The 25,235-nt window shown below is 46.0% G+C and overlaps 1 protein-coding gene across 1 annotated transcript in view; it reads left to right on the forward strand.

The window, feature by feature from the left end:
* The first annotated feature begins 19,835 nt into the window (after positions 1–19,835).
* CELSR1 (cadherin EGF LAG seven-pass G-type receptor 1) overlaps positions 19,836–25,235 on the forward strand; it is a 153,577-nt gene continuing 148,177 nt past the window's right edge. The window contains exon 1 of the mRNA XM_033163528.1: positions 19,836–23,536. Coding sequence (XP_033019419.1) covers positions 19,885–23,536 — 3,652 coding nt within the window. The 5' untranslated portion in view covers positions 19,836–19,884. The remainder of the gene's footprint in view (positions 23,537–25,235) is intronic.

Raw genomic sequence — 25,235 nt, forward strand, 5'->3', positions numbered from 1 at the left:
AGCAATGCATATCATACTAGCCCAATTTCTTAGCAATCCTGTGCATAATTGGCTAGCATTGTACAGCTGAAATTCTTTTTAATCGTTTTCTGGGAGTAAGTGCTCTTGAACTCCGTGGCAATAATAATAATAATAATAATAATAATAGTAATAATAATAGTAATAATAATAGTAATAATAATAGTAATAATAATAAGTATGTATGTATACCCTGCCCATCTGGCTGGGTTTCCCCAACCACTCTGGGTAGCTCCAAACAGAATATTAAAAAAACACAATAAAACATCAAATATTAAAAACTACCCTAAACAGGGCTGTCTTCTAAAAGTCAGATAGTTGTTTATTTCCTTGACATCTGATGGGAGGGCGTTCCACAGGGCGGGTGCTGCTACCGAGAAGGCCCTCTGCCTGGTTCCCTGTAACCTCACTTCTCGCATGAGGGAACCGCCAGAAGGCCCTCGGAGCTGGACTTCAGTGTTCAGGCTGAATGATGAGGGTGGAGACACTCCTTAGGTATACTGGGCTGAGGCTGTTTAAGGCTTTAAAGGTCAGCACCAACACTTTAAATTGTGCTCAGAAACATACTGGGAGCCAATGTAGGTCTTTCAGGACCGGTGTTATATGCATAGCTGTCAACTTTTCCCTTTTCAAAAGTTGACAGCTATGGTTATATGGTCTCAGCAGCCACTCCCAGTCACCAGTCCAGCTGCCCCATTCTGGATTAATTGTAGTTTCCAGGTCACCTTCAAAGGTAGCCCCATATAGAGCGCTACCTTTGAAGGTGACCCAGAAACTACAATTATTTCTTACTGCATGGGCCCAGCTTGTAAAACAGCGAGCTTCAACGAAGATGTTAAGCCAGCTGAAATGCTGCTTTGAACTGTTAGCGCAAAGGATTAGAAGCGCAAAGGATTGTTGGCAGACAGCAAGTGTGAAGCAGGGACCCCATTTATAAAAAGGCAAGAAGTATCCAGCCTCTTGTCTAATTCCCCTCCCTCATTCTCTAGCTTCCGGTATTCTAATATGTCCCAAACAACAACAACAACAACAACAACAACAACAACAACAACAACAACAACAGGAAAGCTCCATTATCATTCACAAGCCAGAGCAAGGAGACTCCATCAGTTACTCTAGTGCTCCAGCAGAGGATCATCGTTGCTCCTGAAAAATGTCCCACGTTCCTCCTTCGCTAAGCTGCCCTGATCCTTTGGATCAAAAGGCAATGGACACAGCTTCTGACTTAGGGATGGGGAACCTGTGGTTCTCGAGATGTTGGACTCCAGCTTCCACCAGCCCCTCTCCAACATGGCCAGTGGTCAGGGTTGATGGGAGTTGCAGTCTGAGAATATCTGGAGGGCAACAGCTTCCTTATCCCTGTCAATAAAACAAGTGCAGTCACATTCAGAGAAACTAAACCCTTCAGTGCCTCTCACTGCTCTCGATATCTCACCACCCTCCCTGCCTCCTCACGTGTTCAGAGAAGTAGGGATCAGGTAACGATATCTAGCCAGAGTGCTCTCCTGTTTATGATCAGAGATGATCAGAGAATGCTATTATATTTCATTGTACAGTACATACTGCTCTAGGGGAATTTTGATTTCCAGTTAATTGCTTTACTTATTTTCTTTAGCAGCCAAACCATGGTATACATCTGTATGTAAACTAAATCAATACAGGTTTTTTTAATGCCTTGGATGCATAACTAGATAGCTGGAGCATGATTTATAGGAACTGATACTACTCCCTTCTTAACAAATTGACAGTATAATGAGATCTGGGCTGCAATTCTAGATGCACTTACCTAGGAATAAACTTTACTGAATTCAACGGCAGTTGCTTCTCAGAATCCAAGAGATATATTATTTTTATTTTCCTTGCAGAGGAAACATCTGCTTCGATGAAACTCACAGGGGTTTCGTGAAATGTTTGAGTTAGCGGAGCAATTTTCTAAGAGGTTTTGCTTCTACCTAGTGGTGGAAATGTGAATTGTGCAAAAGGCTGCCCCCCCCCCCCAATCCTTTGTTTGTAAAGGATTTGGCACCAATGAACTGTGAACTCTGCCAGCTCAGAATGTAGGAATACATGCCTTGGCTCTGAAGCCAAGCTCTGAAGAAGATTTATACTCTCTGAATCATGGTACGTAAATAGCAACTTTCCCAAGCCTCTGTGGCAAGAAAGAATTGCTTCCCGTCAATAAGACAGGGAAGTTTTTCTAGAGAGACCGGTACAGGTATTTGTGGGCTAGCAGTTTTTGATGACTTATTTGCAGTCTGCAGGACAGATCTGAAATACAGAATCACTCTGACTAGAGATTCAGAGTTCTAGATTCTGTCCTCGTTGACCAAGCTGCCTGCTCCTCCAGATGGCTCCCAAAAGCCAGTGTGATTGAGTAGGGGGAACAACAGAGGAGTGTGCCTTTGGGGGTGAGGTCAAGCTGTTGGAAAGTTGCAGCACCTGCTGTAGCTGTAGAGACCGATACAGGAGAGACATGTTTTGTTGCAGCTAGGGCAGATGAAGGTGCCTAGTTGTGCTGCTGCAGATTCACCACTGTGCTTCTCCTCCCTGAGCTCTTCCCAGTCCTCTGCTCACTGCTGTGGATGCACGATCTATCTCTAAGCACTGTGGTCCTCTTCAAGGGATTCCAACACGACAGGGTTGATGTTGCCTTCATGTCATGTTTGCAGACATCTTTGTAACACAGAATTGGTTTGCCAATGGACCTGGTGCCTGAAGCCAGCTTCCCATAGAGCACGTCCTTGAGGATTCTGCCGTCTTCCATTCTGTGGGTATGAGCTGGTCAGTGTAGACATCACTCAGATAGGAGTGCAAACATGCTGGGTATGTGGGCTTAGGAGAGCACGTCTTCGTTTGAAACTCTGTCCTGCCGTGTGGTACCCAAAATTTTCCTTATGCAGAGCATGTGGAAGGCATCACTCTTGGCAGTTGTAACTTGCCCACAACTTACATCCATAAAGCAGGATGCTCAACACACAAGCCTGTTAGACCTTCATCTTGGTATTCGTTGTTAGCATCACATTCTCCTATACCCTTTTGGAGAGGTGAGTAATTGCAAAATGACCTGGTGAAGCCAGGACCATTAAGGAACAAGACAGGGCCATTTAGGACCATTGGCAAGGCAAGAGAACTGTCTAGCCCAAGGGTCCCTAAACTAAGGCCTGGGGGTCGGATGCGGCCCAATCGCCTTCTAAATCTGGCCAGTGGATGGTCCGGTAATCAGCATGTTTTTACGTGAGTAGAATGTGTGCTTTTATTTAAAATGCATCTCTGGGTTATTTGTGGGGCCTGCCTGGTGTTTTTACATGAGTAGAATGTGTGCTTTTATTTAAAATGCATCTCTGGGTTATTTGTTGGGCATAGAAATTAGTTCAGTGTGGTGTAGTGGTTAAGAGTGGTAGACTCGTAATCCAGGGAACCGGGTTTGCGCCTCCGCTCCTCCACATGCAGCTGCTGGGTGACCTTGGGCTAGTCACATTTCTTTGAAGTCTCTCAGCCCCACTCACCTCACAGAGTGTTTGTTGTGGGGGAGGAAGGGAAAGGAGAATGTTAGCCACTTTGAGACTCCTTCGGGTAGTGAAAAAGTGGGATATCAAATCCAAACTCTTCTTCTTCTTCATATTTTTTTTTTCAAAATATAGTCCGGCCCCCCACAAGGTCTGAGGGACAGTGGACCAGTCCCCTGCTGAAAAAGTTTGCTGACCCCTGGTCTTGCCTCACATCCTGAGGTGTGAACAGAGATAGGGGATTTGGAAGGTTGCCTGGATAACTGGACGTGATGTCGCAGGAAGAGTTTGGAGCCTTGGGATAGCATGCGGCTTGGGATAGCTGAGGAGAGGCCAGACCAATCTGGGCAAGCTGGCTGAAGGGAGGCTGGGAGAGATGCCTTGGATTCCAATGGAATCTCCACCACATCTTCAATTCTCCAAAGGGGCGCAGACCAAGACCCCTAGAATTGCATGCATGGCTCGGCAGGGATTGGGGTGGGCTTCCGCAGTGCCCTAATCTCTGAACCTGTTCCTCAGTCTAAGCAATTTGTCTGTGATGTGGAGGCACTGCCTAAGCAGCTCTTCTTTTCCATCTCCTCTGCTATTTGGTTGCTACTCTGGACTTGTTTTGGACCTCTCTGGGATGCTCCAAACGCGAGGTTGGGGGGGAGGCTCTCAAAGAAAGAGTCAGAGGTCATGCCTTTCTCTGCTTCTCAGCTGAGTATAATGTAATCTGGGTATCTGTGGGTGTTTTTTTTGTTTTGTTTTTAAAAGACAATAGAAACTGAAATTTGAACCCCTTTCACCTCAAGTCCACACACTGTCTCTCTTCCAGCCTGCAGCCTCTGTGTCTGATTCCATTATTTAATAAAGACCATCCCTAAAAAAGAATAGTGCAAAACAGGAAGTGCAGGGAATGGCTCCTGTTATCTTTGGTGTTGCTGTGAGTCCCCACTTCCTGCTCCAAAAATGATTCGGGTTGGCATGGTCTGCAAACTGTGCATCCTCACTTATTCCCTCCCCCTCTTTTAAAAAAAATTATTTTGACAAAGTAATAATCATACATAAATAAGAATAAAAATGTGCACCCACCACCAAGACCATTCCATTCTTACTAGCCAACTTCCCAAAATTTCAACACCTCTTGAGATGGTTTGACCCCTTTGCGCTTTAACAGTACAAATTCTACAAACACCTTCCGTAGCTCCTCAAAATCGTATCTCCTGCATATTCCCTGTCTTACCTTAATTTGTTGTTTAGTCGTTTAGTCGTGTCCGACTCTTCGTGACCCCTTAATAGCACATGTTAATTTATCATTAATAACTATATCCCACACCTCTTGATACCATTCTTCCATTTAATATTCTGCTTGCCCCTTCCACTTTCTAGCTATAATACTTTGTGCAGCTGTCAATAAATTTGTGAGCAAATCCTCACTTATTATTAGGGCAACAAGAGATAATGCTAAATATAGGACATGGATTCAAAGGGTTAGGTGAGGAAAGGGGAAAGGGATATGGTCCACCCTGCTTTGCCCATTTGGGCAAACACAAAGTACTAGCCCCCCAACACACCTAGCGCCACATTTCTTCCCTGGTTTGGGCTGGCCAGTTTGTTTTCATTCTGAAAAAGAACACTGGAAAGGAGAGGATGTCCCAAAACTACAGGATTGGCATGTAAAGCTGGTAGAGTTTATGAACTTGGCAAGAATGACAGCAGCAATTAGAAATATCTCAAAACAAAAGGTGACAGGAGAATGGAAATATGTAGAGGAATATTTGAAAAAAGGAGTTGAAACAAAACTGGTGGTCTGTCTGGAGTGACTCACGCACAGGAACAAGGTAAATATAGTTATAAATAAGAATTTTTTTGAGGAAATATATGCATAAAACAGCATTGACATAAGTATATGCAAGGAACATGAAGTAGAACTTTAGGAAGTCTTTTAATTTGTCACTTTTACTTTTATTTCTATCTTATTTCTAAATGGATGTGAGCTGTGTGATGAAGTGGGGTTGTATTTTTGTGATTTCTCTTTTGCACTTCTGTAACTTTTTTCTGTTTTTGTGGGTTTTTTGTAATTTCTTAATTTCACCTGTAACAATGTGTGTGTTATGTGACTATATTTTGGACTGTATTTTTAAGAATATCTCAATAAAAATTATTTTTAACTTGAAAAAAGAAAATAAAAAAAGAAAATGGGGGAATTTCCTAAGTTATAATTGCCCAAGATGACATAATTACAGCTAAACTAACAGGCTTACACCTTAACGCACATAGCTGACAAGCAATGCAGCAATGCCAGTTCAATTTATTAAAAGTGGGAGGGTTGCTTCCCTCTCTGTTTATGAAACTTTACTGAGTGATCCCTTTTAATGAAACGATGCAAGGTGCCTGAATGATCTGGGTAGCAAGTACAGGCTTGGATTCAGGTGCATATATAACAAGAGAGAATTCCCCCCATCTGACGAGCCTGTTGCAAGCCTTTTGCCTGTGTATAGGTGGATTTTATGGGCTGAAGGCAAACTATATGGCACATCCTAAGAATTCCCTGTATTTTCCTGCTTCCTTGGTTTCACAGGATAAAGGACAAGGAGAGAGGCTGTGCACACGCAGGGCAGTTTGAAGATGAATTTGATGTATCCCATGTATGTGTATTTTTCACATCAGCCACAAGATATTGCCCTGCACTTTCCCCCTATTTAATTGTGGTTTCCCCAATCCATGCAGTAAGGGAGGGGGGCAATTCAACACAGAATCACATGTTGTCTAATGCACTGAAATGGACTGTATGGAGAGCATTTTTCTACATGTGGTGGTTTTCCTAGATGCCATGTAACGTCCCTTGCTTCCGTTGTGACATACCGATGTGACATATACTTTAAAAATCATTTTTCACCTGCTCTTTTGTGCAAATCTGATATATCAGAAAACTTGTATCTCAATTTATTTATTTTTTATGTCTGTGCACAGGTAAACAACTACCTGTGAATATGGCCACGATGGACCTCAAATTTCTGGAACTCAGTGAGGGTGGGCAAGTTCTAACTAAGGAGAGGGGACAGAAAACAATGAAACAGAATTCAGTTGAAAGCATTTATGCATGGATGAACGTGCCCCAAAGTGCACATGGAAAAATTGGATGTGTGTGTCAGGCTGCTGCCAGTGACTCCCGGCTGGTTGCCAGGAATGTACAAAGTCAAGGAAATGATTCTTACTGTCTGCTTTTTATTCAGTATTTACAGAGAGAGGCTATAGAACCCAGCCTCTTGGATAATGGTGTTGTCCCAAGTGAATCTGCACCCACTTCTTCATCTGTCACTTCTACGGGTGCAGCTAAGTCCCCTCTGCCTTTGAGCTATTTGCTCTCCTACTTTTAAGACACGCCGGGTTCTGGGAGATGGAGGGTCTGGAATGCTTTCTAAAGACACTGTGTCCATCAGCTGTCGCCTCCCTGGTGCTTCCTCCTCCTCCTCCTCTATCATTATTTCCCAACTTTTCCCCTCCTCTGCCTCTGAGCTGTGGCCTCCCACAAACCCCTGTTGTAAATCACAACTATCTTCCTCTTCCTCCTCCCTGGAACGGTCAAGCTGGGGAGGCGGTCTCCACCATTCCTCCTCTACCCAGTCCCTGACAATGTGTAGCCCACAGGCACATTAACAATCTGCTGAGTGCACAGCCAGAGTGCCATTGCTGAAATGATCATTTATGCCACTTAATAAATTGCTCCTCTGAAATGGACTATGAAGTCTCTCTCTCTCTCTCTCTCTCTCTCTCTCTCTCTCTCTCTCACACACACACACACACACACACTGCCCTTTATTTGCAAAACAACAACTCAGAGCGGTTCACAACAACATAAAGACATTCCACCACCAACCATGAGCCAGACCATACCTCAACCTTGGTATGAATGGTGGTCCATAAATGCTAGGTGAACAAATGAAAGGACATTCGGGAGCAATTGTCAATGACCCGATGAAGAGAAGGTTGTCACACTGCTGCCCCCAATTAGAAATATAATTAGGGAATTGTTAACATGGCAGGGTGTTAATTCCTTGCTAAGGGCTTACCAGTGGTACCCACAACACCATGTTGCAGCATAAGATCACTGTTTAACAGAGTGCTCCAGAGAGCCAGTATTGTGTAGTGGTTAAGAGCGGTAGACTCATAATCTGGTGAACCGGGTTTGCTTCTTCCGCTCCTCCACATGCAGCTGCTGGGTGACCTTGGGCTAGTCAAACTTCTCTGAAGTCTCTCAGCCCCACTCACCTCACAAAGTTTTGTTGTAAGGAAGGAAGGGAAAGGAGAATGTTAGCCGCTTTGAGACTCCTTCGGGTAGTGATAAAGCGGGATATCAAATCCAGACTCTTCTTCTTCTCCTGTTCAGGATGGCAGTTATTTTGCTTAACAAAATTGGTGTGGGTGGGTGGGTGTGGGTGTGAAGGTAGCCCATCCATGAGAAGGAAAAATCTGGTCCTAAATCTTGATTCAGAAATAGAATTTTTTTTTTTATGAGATGTTTAAATAAGAAGAAGAATCCTGGCAATGTTTGTATTTGGTTTATAACTGTATTTGTTTTGTATGTGTATAAATGTAGGTGTGGATATGGGTGTATGTTGATATAAGGAAAAAATGTCAATAAATTCTTATTAAAAAAAAAAAAGAAAGAAAAATCTGGTCCTAAACCTCTGCTGTGTTGTGGGATATCTTTGGGAGAAGGCAAGGCTAAGGAGTAAAGCCCTAAGACCAGGCATAGGCAAACTCGGCCCTCCAGATGTTTTTGGCCTACAACTCCCATGATCCCTAGCTAACAGGACCAGTGCTCAGGGATGATGGGAATTGTAGTCCCAAAACATCTGGAGGGCCGAGTTTTTTGCCTATGCCTACCTAAGACAGTTGGGTGGCAGTTGCCTCCTTCCAGCAACCCCTGCAGCCCAGCTGGTGCCAAACCTATTGCTCTGCTCTCCTTTGGACCATATCAACGAAGTCAACAGGGAGGGTCTTGTTGTCTGGGCAGCCAAGGACATCCATTACACACTGCCCAGGCTCGCGCCCGGGAGAGGTCACTTCGGTGCTCCTTACGCTGCCGTTTGACTTCACCCTCAGAGGCTCACTCCATTGTCTCTCAAGACAGACAGATACCAACATCAAAAACCATCTACCCGTATATACCCGAGTATAAGCCGACCCGAATATAAACCGAGGCACCTAATCTTCCTACAAAAACCTGGGAAAGCTTATTGACTCAAGTATAAGCCGATTCACCTTTGCCGCTGTGGAGGAGGAGGAGGAACAAGCAGCCCGGAAGCAGCCCTTTGGGCTGCTCCTTCCTCTTCCTCCTTTGCCAAGTTTGCATTTATGCGAGCAGTTCAGGAATGGAACAAGCTGCCTGGGGAGAGTAAAGAACCGCCATTCTTGTACACTTCTTAAGGAATGGTTGACTGGGGAGAGCGGGTGGCGGCACGAGCGGAGAGAAAGGGCTTCTTTCTCGCCGCCCCCACCGCCCGCCTCACTCGAGTATAAGCCGAGGGCAGCTTTTTCAGCACAAAAAATGTGCTGAAAAACTAGGCTTATACTCAAGTATATATGGTAAATGGTTTATAAGGGGCAATCTAAACTATTCAGGAAAAATACAAAAAAACCACCACATTAATATGAAGTTAACATCTACAAATAAAATCATCAAACTTAAAACCATTATATATAATCAAATTATTTGTTATTATAAGCTGCATGGGGCTCAGGTAGGCCATACGGCTGACCGCTCACTGAGTTTCCCCTTCCGCCCCCCACATTCAAAACCCCTCAGGGAGTTTTTCCAGCTGATAGGCGTGCTCTGAATGCTCTGAACGAATAAGCAAACTTTCCATGTCTACCGGGCATGATCAGTACCAGGGAGATACTTAATTACGGTAGTTCTTTTTCTTTTTTCTTAATTTAAAGTTAGGAATTTAAAGTTTGGGAAACATTTGGAGTTTCCCAAAGCATGCCAGTACCTCCTTCTTGTTTCTCACAGACTGCTGGGTAACTGTCCCGGGGGGGTGTGGAATTCAACCACACACTCCTAAATTCAGCTTGCGTAATTTAAGCTGATTTGGAGGTCTTGTGCAGCAAAACCCCTTCCCACTCCCTTCCCCAAAACATTGGACTTTTTGCAATAAGGGAAGCAATGGAAAAATGAACTGGGGGGAGTGCAAAGTAACCCTCGCAAAGTCAAACCGATCGCAACAAATGTTCATTGAATAGCTAGTGTCATCTAATATCCCTGCAAGCAAATCAGGGCAAAGGCTCAATAAACAAGTTGCCTGGAAGTGACCTCAGTGGGCCTGCTTTTGCTTCAATCCTGTTGGCACTCAGCACCCAGGGTGGGTATTGGAGGGGCTGAAATGCACAAGGTGGGCAATTTCCCATTCTTTAAATGGTCCCCGATGTTGTTTTCTCCAGGGTGCTACTCAGTGGTGCTTTTCAAATGTTCCTGTTTGGCTTCTCAATCAACTTTGCTGCACAGATGCAGATAAAATGCATAAGGCTCTTTCTACTAATAAAGCATCTCTAAAATCGGTCCAGCTGTGCTCTTTAGAATCTCCTAATTATTAATTTGCGCTGAAGCTGTTGCCGTGGAAGAGATCGTTTACCCCATCCAAGCGCTAAAACGAATGTGCATAACTCACATGCATATTTGCACAATGTTATAATGACCTACCCACATTTATCTTCAAGACGCTCCTTTTTCCCTTTTATGGTTTTTAAAAGTTTATGAGACTGTTATGTCCAACTAGAGTACATTTTTGGTGCTGTAATGGGCAGGCTATGAATGGTTTAAATAAATAACGTAGTGAAGCTGGACACGGTAACGCTGTAATCATAACAAAATAAAAAATAAATAAAAATCCTTCCAGTAGCACCTTAGAGACCAACTAAGTTTGTTCTGGACCATCAAGAAGGCTGATAGCCGAAGAATTGATGCTTTTGAATTATGGTGCTGGAGGAGACTCTTGAGAGTCCCATGGACTGCAAGAAGATCAAACCTATCCATTCTCAAGGAAATCGGCCCTGAGTGCTCACTAGAAGGACAGATCCTGAAGTTGAGGCTCCAGTACTTTGGCCACCTCATGAGAAGAGAAGACTCCCTGGAAAAGACCCTGATGTTGGGAAAGATGGAGGGCACAAGGAGAAGGGGACGACAGAGGATGAGATGGTTGGACAGTGTTCTCGAAGCTACTAACATGAGTTTGGCCAAACTGCGGGAGGCAGTGAAGGATAGGTGTGCCTGGCGTGCTCTGGTCCATGGGGTCACGAAGAGTCGGACACGACTGAACGACTGAACAACAACAACAAGTTTGTTCTTGGTATGAGCTTTTGTGTGCATACACACTTCTTCAGATACACTGAAACAGAAGTCACCAGACCCTTATATATAGTGAGAGAGCTCAGGAATCAATCCCATGGAGTCAAATGGGATTTATGCCCAAGCCCAGGTAAATAGGTATAGGATTGCAAACCAACAGTAGGGATGTATAGAGTTGTGGCTTGTGAGTGAGGGGGCTTCTCCCTGAGTGATCTTAGGCTGATCAGTCTCCATTTCTCAGCTTAGCTCATGGGTCTTTTGATGATAAAATGGGGAAAAAATATGTGGAGCCCACTCTGCACTTGTTTCTTTACAACATTTGTTCATACATTAAAGCACCAAGATGCTGGCTGCAAAATCTGATTCAGGGGCTTATTTCTCCTGCAAAAGAACTCCAGGGCACCTTTGGTAAAATGTCTTATCTAGATGAGAGGCAATTCTGGGAAGAGAACATGGCTGGATTAATTGGAATCAGCCTTTCAAGAGATCCAGACAATTAAACAAACATGAATTGTGAGGCGATAGTCTGAGCATAGATATAAGCCAGACTGCTTGCAGCTAAATTGAGCCCCGCTAAGCATTCCCTTTTAAGTTTTAAATGTCATTAGCATGATGTTTGGATATATTCCTTACCTAAATCTACCCGGAGAATGAATAAATCATGCTTCCCCAGTAGCGAAGACTCAGACTGTGCTTCAGAGTTGCTTATTGTCTCTGTTTAATGAATGCTTTTGTTTCAATGCAAGTTTTAACTTGTGTATTCCCCCACTGATATATGGGGAGGCGGGGTGTTGACCTTCATGTTTAGAGTGTGGAAAATTCACAGGTAATGCTAATGCAGGGTGGAGAGGGCCTCCTGGGGGTACATTCAGCTCAGAAGAATGTCATCGGGTTTAAAGGCATAAATAAGTTAATTGCAGCCAATGGTAGCCTTCGCCTGTGCAGTTTTTAAAAAACAGCAGCCATGCTATTGGGTAAATCAAATTTACAGCAGGAGAGTCACAACTTGTTTCTTTTCAGGTACAAGGCTGGCTGGTGTGCTGCCAAGATGTCTCGCACAAAAAGTCTTGGCATAAGGGCTGTCAGCCGTTGAGAAAAACTCCTCCTGGCTTTCAAACAATACAAGTCAGTGGGAGGAATTTTGCAGAGCCATATTCCAAAAACAGCGATAAGATTAGTGCTTGGTTCTTCATACAGATGAAGCGTTGAGCTATTCCTTCTTAGAAACAAACAGGAGAGCAAGTAGGCAATCTGGCATCTTGCTAAAGTCCTTCTCTCACAAGCTCCGCTCAGCCAATAAGTTAACTGGGTGATCTTGGGCCAGTTACCACCTATCACCTTACCTGCCTCACCAGGAAATTCACGGGGAAATCAAAATGCTTGTTTTCAAAGCTATTGTACTACTAACCTTACTGTATGCTTGTGAAGCATGGACCACTTATAAACGCCATCTCCAACTCCTTGAAAGATTCCATCAACAGTGTTTCTGAAAAATTTTACACATCACTTGGGAAAATAGGCAAACTAATGCTAGCGTGCTGGAAAGAGCAAATATCACCAGTGTCGAAGCAATGATTCTTCAACATCAATTTTGTTGGATTGGTCATGTTGTGCGGATGCCTGATTATCGTCTTCCAAAGCAACTACTCTATTCGAAACCTAAAAATTGGACAGCATTATGCTGGGTGGCCAACAAAAGAGGTTTAAAGACTCTCCGAAAGCAAATCTTTAAAAATGTAGTATAAACACCAACAACTGGAAAACACTGGCCTGCGAGCGCTCCAATTGGAGAACAGCCTTTACCAAAGGTGTCATGGGCTTTGAAGGCACTTGAACTCAGGACGCAAGGGAGAAACGTGCTAAGAGGAAGGCACGCTTGGCAAATCCACACCGTCATCAACTCCCGCACAGAAACCTATGTCCCCACTGTGGAAGGATGTGTAGATCCAGAATTGGCCTGCACAGTCACTTATGGACTCACTGCTAAAACTGTGTTTATGGAATGACAATCTTACTCGGCTATGAGTGATCGCCAAAGTAGAAGACCTGCCTCACAAGGCTCTTGCAAGGATAAAAGGAGGAAGAGCACAGTAGCTGTAGCTCAGTGTTGGAATATGCACTTTGTATACAGAAGGTCCCACGTTTCCCAGCATCTCTAGATAGTTCTGGAAAATGCCCCTATCTGAAACCCAGGAGAGCTCATGCCAGTCATTGAGAACAATACTGAGCTTGATGAAGCAGAAGTCTATCTGTTTCAATGCATGCTTCCTATGTTCTTTCATAGACAAAACCGTAGAGATCTATTTTCCCATTCCAAATTTAGATTGCACCTTCATTGCACCTAACTCCAACCCAAACCCAAACATTTCTTCCTAACCAATAGATTGTAAATAATGATAGTGATCGCAGCAGGTGAATTAATCATGGGAGCAATTTCATCAAGGACAGATATTTTTGAACAGCTACCTAATTAAGCACATTGTAATTTCCCCATAATTTCAACTGATTTCGCCACGGCAGATGCAATCCTTAGAAACCTAAGTGCAATCCATTACGGAGAGCATGTGCACATTCTGTTGAAATCAGTGGGAATTGAAATCTTTTTCTGAAAAGAACCATGGATATAAATAGTGTTTTATGGATAAATACAGGACGATATGATACACAGTGGAAAATGGTTATTAGTGGAATCCACAGAGGGGTGGAAGGAAGTCCAAGAATTTGGAGAATTCTAGACTGTTTGATTCTATTTTATGTGTGAATGTAAAATTAAACTGTAAAACCAATAAAAAATTATAAAAAAGAAATCTTTCTCTGAAGCAGGTTTACTCAGACACAAGCCCTACTGAGTTCAGCAGAACTTACTGTACTTCCAAGTAAGTACAGTATAATGCAGCCTTGTGAATGACTGTATTTGACTGATTTTAACAAAACTAATAACTGAGCTTAGCTTCTAGTCATCTAAATGAAATTTAATTTCACATAACTATGCTTATTTTGCACCATAAGCAGTCCAATAAAATGTTCGAGCACTTTATTTGAGTATCATGACTGCCAAACATCCTATAAAAACAGCTTTGTCTAATAATAATAATGCGGGAAATGTCTTTAAAATGAATTCAGTTGGAAGGCTGAGCAAAAGCAACTCTCTCATTTTCCACTAGAGGCCACTGTAGCAGCAGGGAAAAAGTGCAGCTTAAAGAAGCATATTCAGAAGCAGTTGGAATTAAGATATACTTAAAATACCTCCAAGTTGTGTAAGAGGGTAGAAGTTCCGCATCTCAAACAGTACAGTTGAATATGGTACATTGTGCTGTTACAGCATGATGCCATAGAGATCTGATTTTGGACATATGGAAAATCATAGAGTGGAAGGAACCTGGGGGTCATCTAGTCGAATGCCCTGTGATGCAGGAATCTCAACCTGCTTAAAAATCTCCAAGGAAGGAGAGTCCCATTCCACTGTTGAACAGCTCCGTTAGAAAGTTCTTCCTGATGCTTCATCAGAATCTCCTTTCTTGTAACTTGAAGCCATTGGTTCAAGTCCTACCCTCCAGAGCAGGAGAAAACCCTCCAGAGCAGGAGAAAACAAGCTTGCTCAATCCTCCATGTGACAGCCCTTAAGATGTTTAAAGATGGCTATCATATCTCCTCTCAGTCTCCTCTTCTCCAGGCTAAACATACCCAGCTCCTTCAACCGTTCCTCATAAGGCTTGGTTTCCAGACCCTTGATCATCTTGGTTGCTCCCCTCTGCACACGTTCCACCTTGTCAACATCCTTCTTAAATTGTGGGGCCCAGAACTGGACACAGTATTCCAGGTATGGTCTGACCAAGGCAGAATAGAGTGGTACTACTACTCCCCTTGATTAGGACACTATACTTTTGTTGATGCAGCCCAGAGGCAAAGGTAAAAGGACCCCTGGACAGTTAAGTTCAGTCAAAGGCGGCTATGGGGTTGTGATGCTCATCTCGCTTTCAGGCCAAGGGAGACAGCGTTTGTACGCAGACAGCTTTCCGGGTCATGTGGCCAGCAGGACTAAACTGCTTCTGGCGCACAGAGGACCGTGACGGAAACCAGAGCATATGGAAACGCCATTTACCTTCCCGCCACAGTGGTACCTATTTCTCTACTTGTACTGGTGTGCTTTCGAACTGCTAGGTTGGCAGGAGCTGGGACAGAACAACGGGAGCTCACCACTGTTGCACAGATTTGAGTAGTAGTAGTAGTATGGACCATAAAGAAGGCTGATCGCCGTAGAATTGATGCTTTTGAATTATGGTGCTGGAGGAGACTCTTGAGAGTCCCGTGGACTGCAAGAAGATCAAACCTATCAATTCTCAAAGAAATCAGCCCTGAGTACTCACTAGAAGGACAGATCCTGAAGTTGAGGCTCCAGTACTTGGGCCACCTCATGAGAAGAGAAGACTCCCTAGAAAAGACCCTGATGTTGGGAAAGATGGAGGGCACAAGGAGAAGGGGACGACAGAGGATGAGATGGTTGGACAGTGTTCTTGAAGCTACTAACATGAGTTTGGCCAAACTGCGAGAGGCAGTGAAGGATAGGCGTGCCTGGCGTACTCTGGTCCATGGGGTCACGAAGAGTCGGACACGACTGAACGACTGAACAACAACAACAACAGTAGTAGTAATATTTTTACCAGGGCCGCCTTAAAGGGATCGGCCGCCCTGGCGTGACGATCCCTTGGCGCCCCCGGTAGGCCGCCTCTCCGCCCACCTCCCTCCCGCGCTGGCCGCCCCTCGGGAGGGGGGGTGGGCGAGCGGGGGATGAGGGGCGTGGCGCTGCAAGCCAGCCACCCTCTGGAGCCCTAGCTGGAGCGCTGGGAAGGGCGCGCAAAGCCCCGCGCCGCTCCAGCGCCATGCCCCCTCATCCCCCGAGGGGCGGCCAGCGCGGGAGGTGGGCGAGCGGGGGATGAGGGGCGTGGCGCTGGAGCGGCGCAGGGCTTTGCGCGCCCTTCCCAGCGCTCCAGCTGGGGCTCTGGAGGGCAGCTGGCTTGCAACTCGCCCACCGGCGCGTGGGCGCGGGTTGGGGAGGGGGCGCCCGGTATGCCAGTGGGCTCGCGGGGGCGCCCCTGGGGAACCTGGCGCCCTGGTGCACCGCGCCACCCAGCCCCTATGACGAGACGGCCCTGATTTTTACCTCTCCCATCAAGCTGGGTTGCCCTGAGACACTCAATCAAATTTGTTAATTAATTTGAGTACCATTCCTATCCAATGTTTGTTTACCCTCAACAGTGTACTAGTCATTGAATCCTAGTTCTTAAGGCATTTTGTCAATTGTTTTTTTTTTTGGAAAATGTTTCTGTTTCTGTTTATTTATTTATACCATTTTTATACTCAATGTAATGACATTTCTAAATGGTTTGCATATTACCGTATTTGATTGTTAGGTTCATGATCTTAAAACGTCAACTAGAACATTACCAAAATATCAAAAATGAAACATTGCAAATTAAAACCAAATACAATATGGATCCACATTTAGAGCAGCACAATTTACAGCAAAACAAACTATTATCTGAAACATAAAAAATACAAATGTTACTGATTTGTTGTTAAAAAATCATGTACCACTTTTCACCATCTGGGTCCCAAAGGTGCTTAAATTTTATTTATTTAAGCTGTATAAATAAAAATCAAATAAAAAAAGACTATTTAAAAATCTATATAGAAAGCAGAAGTGCACTGACATTTTGCCTCCTTGCAGTAACATCTTCCAAGCACATCCTTACCAATCTTCCACACAAACCTCCCTCTCAAGCATCCTTACCAACAAACTCAGCTAAACCCCAGCCAACTATTTGATGCAAAGCTAACAGCTATAGCATCAGAACCTTAAAATGCATCTGATGAGAGCACCACAAACTGCTGCTCTAAAGGCTTACAAGAAACCAGTTGGCATGTCTTTTTTTATTTCCTTCCTTCCCTTTTATATTTATTTGTGCATATTTTATGCTGTGAGCAGATTTTTCTTCCGAAACTGGTTACTTCCAAAGCAACCTGATGCTTGTTTACTCAGATAAATATGTACCACGGAATTACACAGTAATCATTCTCAAGCAATTGGCTGTTAATGGGAAGGTTGGTGGTTCGAGCCCAAACAGGGATGGATGTGGGCAGGATTCCTGTATTGCAGGGGTTTGGATTAGATTATCCTCAGGGTCCCTTCCTACAATTCTATGATTCTCTAATGAGTTTACCAGATCAGGCTTTACAGCAAAGAGTTATCAGGAAGTTGTATCTGAAGAAGTGTGCATGCACACGAAAGCTCATACCAATAACAAACTTAGTTGGTCTCTAAGGTGCTACTGGAAAGATTTTTTATATTTTTTATTTTGTTTTGGCATTTCCCTGTTTGGTTGCTGTTGTTTTTTTACACTGCTTGATAGCCTAAGGCAGCCTCAGCCCTGTATACCTGAAGGAGCATCTCCACCCATCCTTCAGCCTGGACACGAGAAATGAAGTTACAGGTAACCAGCAGAGGTCCTTCTCGGCTGTGGCACCTGCCCTCTCATCAGATGTCAAGTAACTACAAAACCTTCTAAAGGAACCCTGGATAGGGAAGCTTTTAAATGTTTTTTTTTTCAATGTTTTCCTGTATGTTGGCTGGGGCAACCCAGTCAGATGGGCAGCGTACAAATAATAAATTATTTTTATTTTGAGCATGGCGCTTATTATTATTATTATTATTATTATTATTATTATTATTATTATTATTATTATTTTATTTATACCATGCCCATCTGGATGGCTTTCCCCAGCCACTCTGGGCTGCTTACAGCACATTAAAAAATTGCAAAACATTAGACATTAACAAATTTCCCGATACAGGGTTGCCTTCAGGTGTCTTCTAAAGGTCAGACAGTTGTTTATCTCCTTGACATCTGATGGGAAGGGGTTCCACAGGGCGGGTACCACTACCGAGAAGGCCCTCTGCCAAGGTTGCAATAAATTGGCAAAATGTATAAATCCAAATCAAATAAGTATTGGAAATGTAAAGAAAAAGGTTCTTTTTATCATATGTGTGGTCTTGTAGTAAGGTTAAAGCTTACTGGGAAATGATAAATAATTAATTGAAAAGGATGTTTAAAATAATGTTTGTAAAAACAAACAATCCCAGAAGCTTTTTTTTAGAATTATAAAGACAGAACTACCTAAACCGTATAGAAACTTATTCATGTATGCTACTACAGCGGCAAGAATGTTACTCACCCAAAAATTGAAAGAAGCAGAAGTCCCAGCAAAGGAAGAATGGATACAAAAACTTATGGAATATGTAGAAATGGCAACACTTACTTGAAGAATAAGAAATCAGGAAGACCAAAATTTTAGCAGGATTTGTAGGACTTGTAGTTTAATGGTGAATTTCGGATATAATTGAGATGTAAAAGATTTGGATTATTATAAAAGATGCAGGAGGAAATGATTAATAATAGGACCCACAAAGGGGAGGAGGGAAGTCCTGGAGATTCTTTGGAATCTTGTCTTTATGTTGTATGTCTGTGACTGTAAAATTTCAATTAAAAAAACCCAGGGCTGGATTTAGGTTTGATGAGGCCCTAAGCTCCTGAAGGCAATGGGGCCCTTTATATGCCCAGTTGTCCTTTGTCGCTGTTTGTTTGTGTTGAATATATGCTATATGGTAATTTATGGACCTAATAGGTATCTAAAGCCATTTGCACACAACAAATAGGAGCCTACACAACACAAAACACTGTTGCTGTATGTTGGTTTTATTTTATTTTATATCTTATATTTTGGAAATGTACATCCAGGTGTTTTTTCCTTTAAATTTTTTTGGCGCCCCCAAGTGTGAGGGGCCCTAAGCTATAACTTGCTTAGCTTATACGTAAATCCGGCACTGCTCCTGATTCTCAAGGTGCCTTCTGACCATCCTCCGTGGGCATCGGCATTCATGTTTATTATCTATACGCCGCCCATGTGCCTTCCCGGCAAACTCCTGCCTGCCCTGCGGACGACAGGGGCCGCTGCCGAACAGGCGAGGCAGAAGGGACCCGAGCCGCCCCGGGACCGCCTCTCCCTCCCTCTCGCCGGCGGCTCCTCAGTCCCAGATTCCCCGCCTCTCCCCTCGGCGCAGGTTGCCTCTGCTCCGTTGCGCGCAAAGGCAGGAAACTCCTCCTCGGGCACCGACGGCTGCCTGCCTGCCCGTCCGATCGCCTGCCTCCTCCTCGGGGGAGGCTTTTGCAGCGGCCCATCTCCCTAGAGATCTCCGGTGGGGAGGAATCCAGCAGCAAACAGGAGAGCCGGAAATCCAGATCCCGGGCGGCGAACTTTTTCCCCGAGCGCACGTGCCGGCGGAGCCAAACTTACCCCGGGACGGATCCGTCGCCGGGGATCTGCCGCGGGGGAAGGGAGGAGATCGCGCAAAGGCAGGAAACTCCTCCTCGGGCACCGACGCCTGCCTGCCTGCCTCCACGGGGGCGGCTTTTGCAGCGGCCGATCTCCATAGAGATCTCCGGTGGCGGAATCAGCAGCAGCAGCAGCACAGGAGAGGAGGCGGAGAAGCGGAGATCCCAGAGCCCGGCGGCGAACTTTTCCCGAGCGCACGTGCCGGAGCCAAACTTCCCCTGACGGTTGCGAGAGGCTTTTTTTCTTTCCGTCGCCGGGGATTGAAAGTCTGCGATGGCTCCGTGAAAAGGGGGAGAGAAGTGGAGGAGATCTACGGACTGGGACCGGCTGCCCTGGGATCCGTCAGGGCACCGGCGGGGGGAAAATCCTCTCCCGGAGTCCCGGGCGCCTGAGGGAGCGATGCTTTGGGGCAGCTGCTAAAAGGAGCCGCCGCCCGGTCTGAGGCGAGAGGGGCAGGTTCACCTCCGGTGGCGGGATACGAGGAGCCATTTTGAACTTTATATATATATATATATATAAAAAGGAAAGTTTGCCCTCCTGAGGGGGCACATAAGCAGGCGCTCATGGACGACGACGCCGGATGAGCAGCAGCGCGGCCGGGTGGATGGATTTTGTCGCCCCGCGGCCGCCCTGGAGATGCCGCGCCGCTCGCCCGTGGTCGCCTGGCTGCCGTGGCTCGCGCTGCTGGGCCCCGCGGCGGCCGCCGCTTGGGAGGTGCACGTCGACGAAGCCGCCGCCGCCGCCGCCGGGGCCCCGCTGCTGGACGTGTCCGTGGGGCCCGGGTGGCTGTACGCGCTGGACGAGGCTCTCACGCCTCGCGCGCTGAGGGAAGCCGTGGAGGTGACGCCCGGCGGGCTGCTGAGGAGGACCGCGGTGCCCGCGCAGTGCGGCGGCGGCGGCGGGGCGCCCAACCCGCTGCCTCTGAGCCTGCGCTTGGTTTCCCGCGCAGGCGGCGGCGTTTCCCTCACGCTGCGACTGGCGGCCTACCTGCACGGGCCCGGCTGCCTCAGTCGCCGACGGGCGGGAGCCCCGGCGCACTTGTCCCTCCCCGACGCGGACCCCGCGCTGAGGCGGAGGCTGCGCGGCCTGCCTCGCTGCCCCGCCGCCCCGGAGCCTCAGGAGGGGATGGAGGAGGAAGAAGAGACTCCGCTCCTTGAGGCGCTGCGGGCCTTGACGAGTTTCCCGCGCTGCCGGTGCCTCCACGGGCCTCCCCTCAGGAGCCCTGAGGGAAAAGGCGGGAAAAGCCTAAGGCTTATTTGTCATTTGACCAGGGGCCCTGGGGAGGTACTGGTGGAGTTTGGTGGGCGCCATTTTGAGGGAAGGGAGTGGATGGCAAGTGGGTCGGAAGGGCAGCGCAGGTTGGGTAGAAAGAGGAGGGCGGCCTCTCAGGAATGGCGGGTGGGGAGGGAGGGCAGCCGGGGTTCATGGCCCTGGGGGCTGCCATCGCTACCACAACGGACGCTGAGGAGCGCCAACTACCCTCCGCAGTTCAAGCTGCCCAACTACCAAGTGTCGATTGCGGAGAACCAGCCGGCGGGCACGGCGGTCATCACCTTGGAAGCCCACGACCCGGACGAGGGCGAGGCGGGCCGCCTGACGTACTCCATGGAGGCGTTCTTCGACAAGCGCTCCGACGACTACTTTGCTATCGACGCCGACACAGGCGTGGTGGTCACCACCCGCAGCCTGGACCGCGAGACGAAGGACACCCATGTGCTTCAAGTGATCGCGGCGGACCATGGTGTGCCGCGGCACCGCTCGGCCGTCACCTTCCTGACAGTGACGGTGAGCGACACCAACGACCACGGCCCAGTGTTCGAGCAGCCAGAGTACCGGGAGAACATTCGGGAGAACCTGGAGGTGGGTTACGAGGTGCTGACAATCCGCGCGACGGACGAGGATGCCCCGGACAACGCTAATCTGCTCTATCGTATCCTGGAACCGGGTGCTGGAGAGGGAGTCTTTGAGATTGACCCTCACTCAGGTGTCGTGAGGACCTGTGCCCCTGTGGACCGAGAGGAGGTCTCTGAATATCATCTTGTGGTCGAAGCCAACGACCAAGGTAAAGAGCCCGGTCCTCGAAGCGCCACAGTCACGGTGCATATCACAGTCGAGGATGAGAATGACAACTCGCCGCAGTTTAGTGAGAAACGCTACTTGGTGCAAATCCCAGAGGACGCCCCAGTAAATAGCCAAGTGCTGCAGGTGCAAGCTACAGACCGAGACCGCGGCAACAACGCCCAGGTGCACTACAGCATCGTGAGCGGCAACCTCAAGGGACAGTTTTACATCCATTCTTTTTCCGGTTCCATTGACTTGATCAACCCCCTGGACTATGAGACGATCCGAGAATACACACTGAGGATCAAGGCCCAGGATGCGGGGCGGCCTCCACAGATAAATTCTAGTGGGATGGTGTCCATTCAAGTTTTGGACGTCAACGATAATGCCCCCATTTTTGTAAGCACCCCTTTTCAAGCCACCGTGCTAGAGAACGTCCCTCTGGGTTACTCAGTGTTACACATTCAGGCAGTAGATGCTGACTCTGGGGATAATGCCCGCTTGGAATACAAACTCATTGAGCTGCCTCACCCTTCTGCACCGGTGTCTTCAGGTGGGGACATGGGCTTCCCATTCCAGATCAACAACAGCACTGGGTGGATTACAGTGTCAGCTGAGCTTGACCGGGAGACTGTTGAGAACTACCACTTTGGGGTGGAGGCCAGGGACAATGGCGTCCCTGTCATGACTTCCTCAGCCAGTGTGTCCATCACTGTCCTCGATGTCAACGATAACAGCCCTACTTTCACTGAAAAGGTTTACCAGCTCAGGCTTAATGAGGACGCAACAGTAGGCAGCAGTGTCCTGACGCTGACGGCAGTGGACAAGGATGTCAACAGTGTGGTGACCTACCAGATCACTAGTGGCAACACAAGGAACCGCTTTGCTATCACTAGTCAGAGTGCAGGTGGGCTGATCACTCTGGCCTTGCCACTGGATTACAAGCAAGAGAGGCAGTATGTGCTGACTGTCACTGCTTCCGATGGAACTCTATTTGACACTGTCCAAGTCTTCATCAATGTCACAGATGCCAACACACACCGACCAGTTTTCCAGAGTTCCCACTACACTGTGAGTGTCAGTGAAGACAAGCCAATTGGCACACCCATTGTAACTATCAGTGCCACTGATGAGGATACTGGGGAGAATGCTAGGATCACTTACATCCTGGAGGATAACATCCCTCAATTTCGCATTGACCCTGACACGGGCACAATCACAACTTTGATGGAGCTTGACTATGAGGACCAAGCCTCTTACACACTGGCCATCACAGCCCAGGACAATGGGATCCCTCAGAAATCTGACACCACCTATGTGGAGATCCTCATTTTGGACTCCAATGACAATACGCCCCGTTTCCTTCGTGACCGCTACCAGGGTGCTGTCTTCGAAGATGTGCCCCTCTCCACCAGTGTCCTGCAGGTGTCCGCCACTGACCGTGACTCTGGCCCTAATGGCCGCATCCTTTATACCTTCCAGGGTGGTGATGATGGTGATGGTGATTTTTACATTGAGGCCACATCAGGGGTGATACGGACGCTGCGCAAGCTGGACCGTGAAAACGTAGCTGTCTACAGCCTGAGGGCTTTTGCTGTGGATAGGGGCAGCCCACCCCTAAAAGCATCTGTGGATATTCAGGTTACTGTGCTGGATATCAACGATAATCCACCTGTATTTCAGCAAGATGAATTTGACATCTTTGTGGAGGAGAATAGCCCCGTGGGTTCCATTGTAGCCCGGATCAGTGCTGTAGACCCCGATGAGGGAACTAATGCACAAATCATGTATCAGATCGTGGAAGGGAACATCCCTGAGGTCTTCCAGCTAGACCTTCTTAATGGTGATCTCACAGCCCTGATGGATCTAGATTATGAGAGCCAGACAGAGTATGTAATTGTGGTGCAAGCTACCTCAGCCCCACTTGTGAGCCGAGCCACCGTACACATACGCCTTCAAGATCAGAATGACAACCCTCCTGTGCTACAAGACTTCCAGATCCTTTTCAACAATTATGTCACCAACAAGTCTAATAGCTTCCCTTCTGGAGTGATTGGCAAGATCCCTGCTCATGACCCTGATATATCGGACCAACTTGATTACACCTTTGTCCAGGGCAATGAGTTAAATCTGCTGCTTTTGGACTCTGCTACTGGAGAACTTAAGCTTAGCCGCGACTTGGACAACAACAGACCCTTGGAAGCCATAATGAAAGTGTCGGTTTCAGGTAAGGAAGCACGTTGTTTGTTTTTAATTTTGGTGACTACAGATAGTAGCTACAAATGGTGGCTGAAAGTTGTTTAGTGGCCAAATATGTTGGCATAGGCAAGTGTGGACTTTGTGCCTGTTTGTGCCTCTTTGATATCCTGAGACTTCTTTTGAGGGGGGAGGGTAAATTTTTGGAGAGCAGCCATGGAAACTTGAAAAGCTGTGTGCTTTGCCCTGACATTACTTTGTAGTGGAATTTAACCAATCTTATTTTGATCCACAGAAACATTTCTGTTTAGGAAGAAAACTTAAATGTGTCTGCATTCTTGCTGCTGGGTAGGATTAAGCTATTTGAATGTTGAGTATAATACTGGTAATTAATTTAAACCTAGCTGTGTCTTAATGTTGCATTAAAAATGTCTCTTACATTGTAAAATCACAGTGGGGTATTACACAAAGATATGAAAAATGTATGAATTTCTTTTGCATTCTTAGCATTTTAGTAGTCAAATTTGTAAATATTAATGGTCATACTTATTAGTTGTCATAATAGGAAAGCAAAACAGAAGACTCGCCAGAATCAATTCCTTTTGTACATCTGTTACCATTCTTTCCAAACACATCTTAGTAAGAGGATAATACTTCAAGGCCAAATTCCATAGCATCCTGTTTGATGATTAACACAGAAGATTCTGCTTAGCCAAAGTGAATCTAAATGCATTTGCTATATTAGTGAGGATTAGACTGATGCTGCTGTGGGAACAATGCACCACTAGATCTGAAGAAGAGAAAAGAAGAAGATTGTTCACATTCAGAATTAAATGGGCCTCTAGAAATATTCTGAGGCAATACTGGATCTTGAAGGACAATTTTTTGGAAGAGTAGTCTTGACCTCCTGTTGCAGGAAAATAAAGTGCAATGACACTTAAAATGTTAACCATACTTCTGCCAAGTTTAAGCACATTTTGATATCTCTTTTTTTCCATGTGCAGCTAACACACTTCTGTTGAAAGAAATGGGATTTAAAAGTGCTTAATCTATGCTGGATTGTGTCTTAATACATGTATTTTTGCATATGATTTCATGGGCAAGACCTGGCCCATCAGTTGTATTTGCTTCTGAGGCTTGTTACCAGCAGATTGGTTTGAAGTTATAGGTTTGAATTGCAATGGTTTCGCGAAAATTGGCTTTGAATGTAGTTTCAGTAAAGTCTGCACTCTGATCCAAGGTTAGGAGTTGGTAAGAAATGGTAGAAGCATTCTCAGCAATGACAGATGTGATTACCAGGTGCAGGGGACAAATGTCAGTAGATGATTATCTCCTTCATGCCGTGTTTATGAGTTTCCTGGGGACATCTGGCCGGTTAGTGTTGCGGAGGGAATTGTCTTTGGTGTGATTCAGCAAGGCAGTTTGTGTGCTGTTTAAATAACCAAGTATAATATTCCTCTGTGTTTGTGTGTGTGTGTGTTTGTGTGTGTTCTATATGCTAGCAAGCATTTATTGTGTGAAGGTGCTATGCTTTTAAATGATTCAGTGATTTTGATGATATGCTTACAATTTTAAAATTTTTATTTGAAGGCTCATTCCCTACATTGGTATTTTGAACAACCCTTTAAAAATGCTCCTGTACAAAAACTTGGCCCTTAAGCTCGGCTTTCATTTTAAACTGTGGACTTAACTCTCTATAATCGAAGCCCATACTGTGCATCAATAATGCA

The sequence above is a fragment of the Lacerta agilis genome, chromosome 10 (genome assembly GCF_009819535.1).
Source record: "Lacerta agilis isolate rLacAgi1 chromosome 10, rLacAgi1.pri, whole genome shotgun sequence".
NCBI classification, from domain to species: Eukaryota; Metazoa; Chordata; class Lepidosauria; order Squamata; family Lacertidae; genus Lacerta; species Lacerta agilis.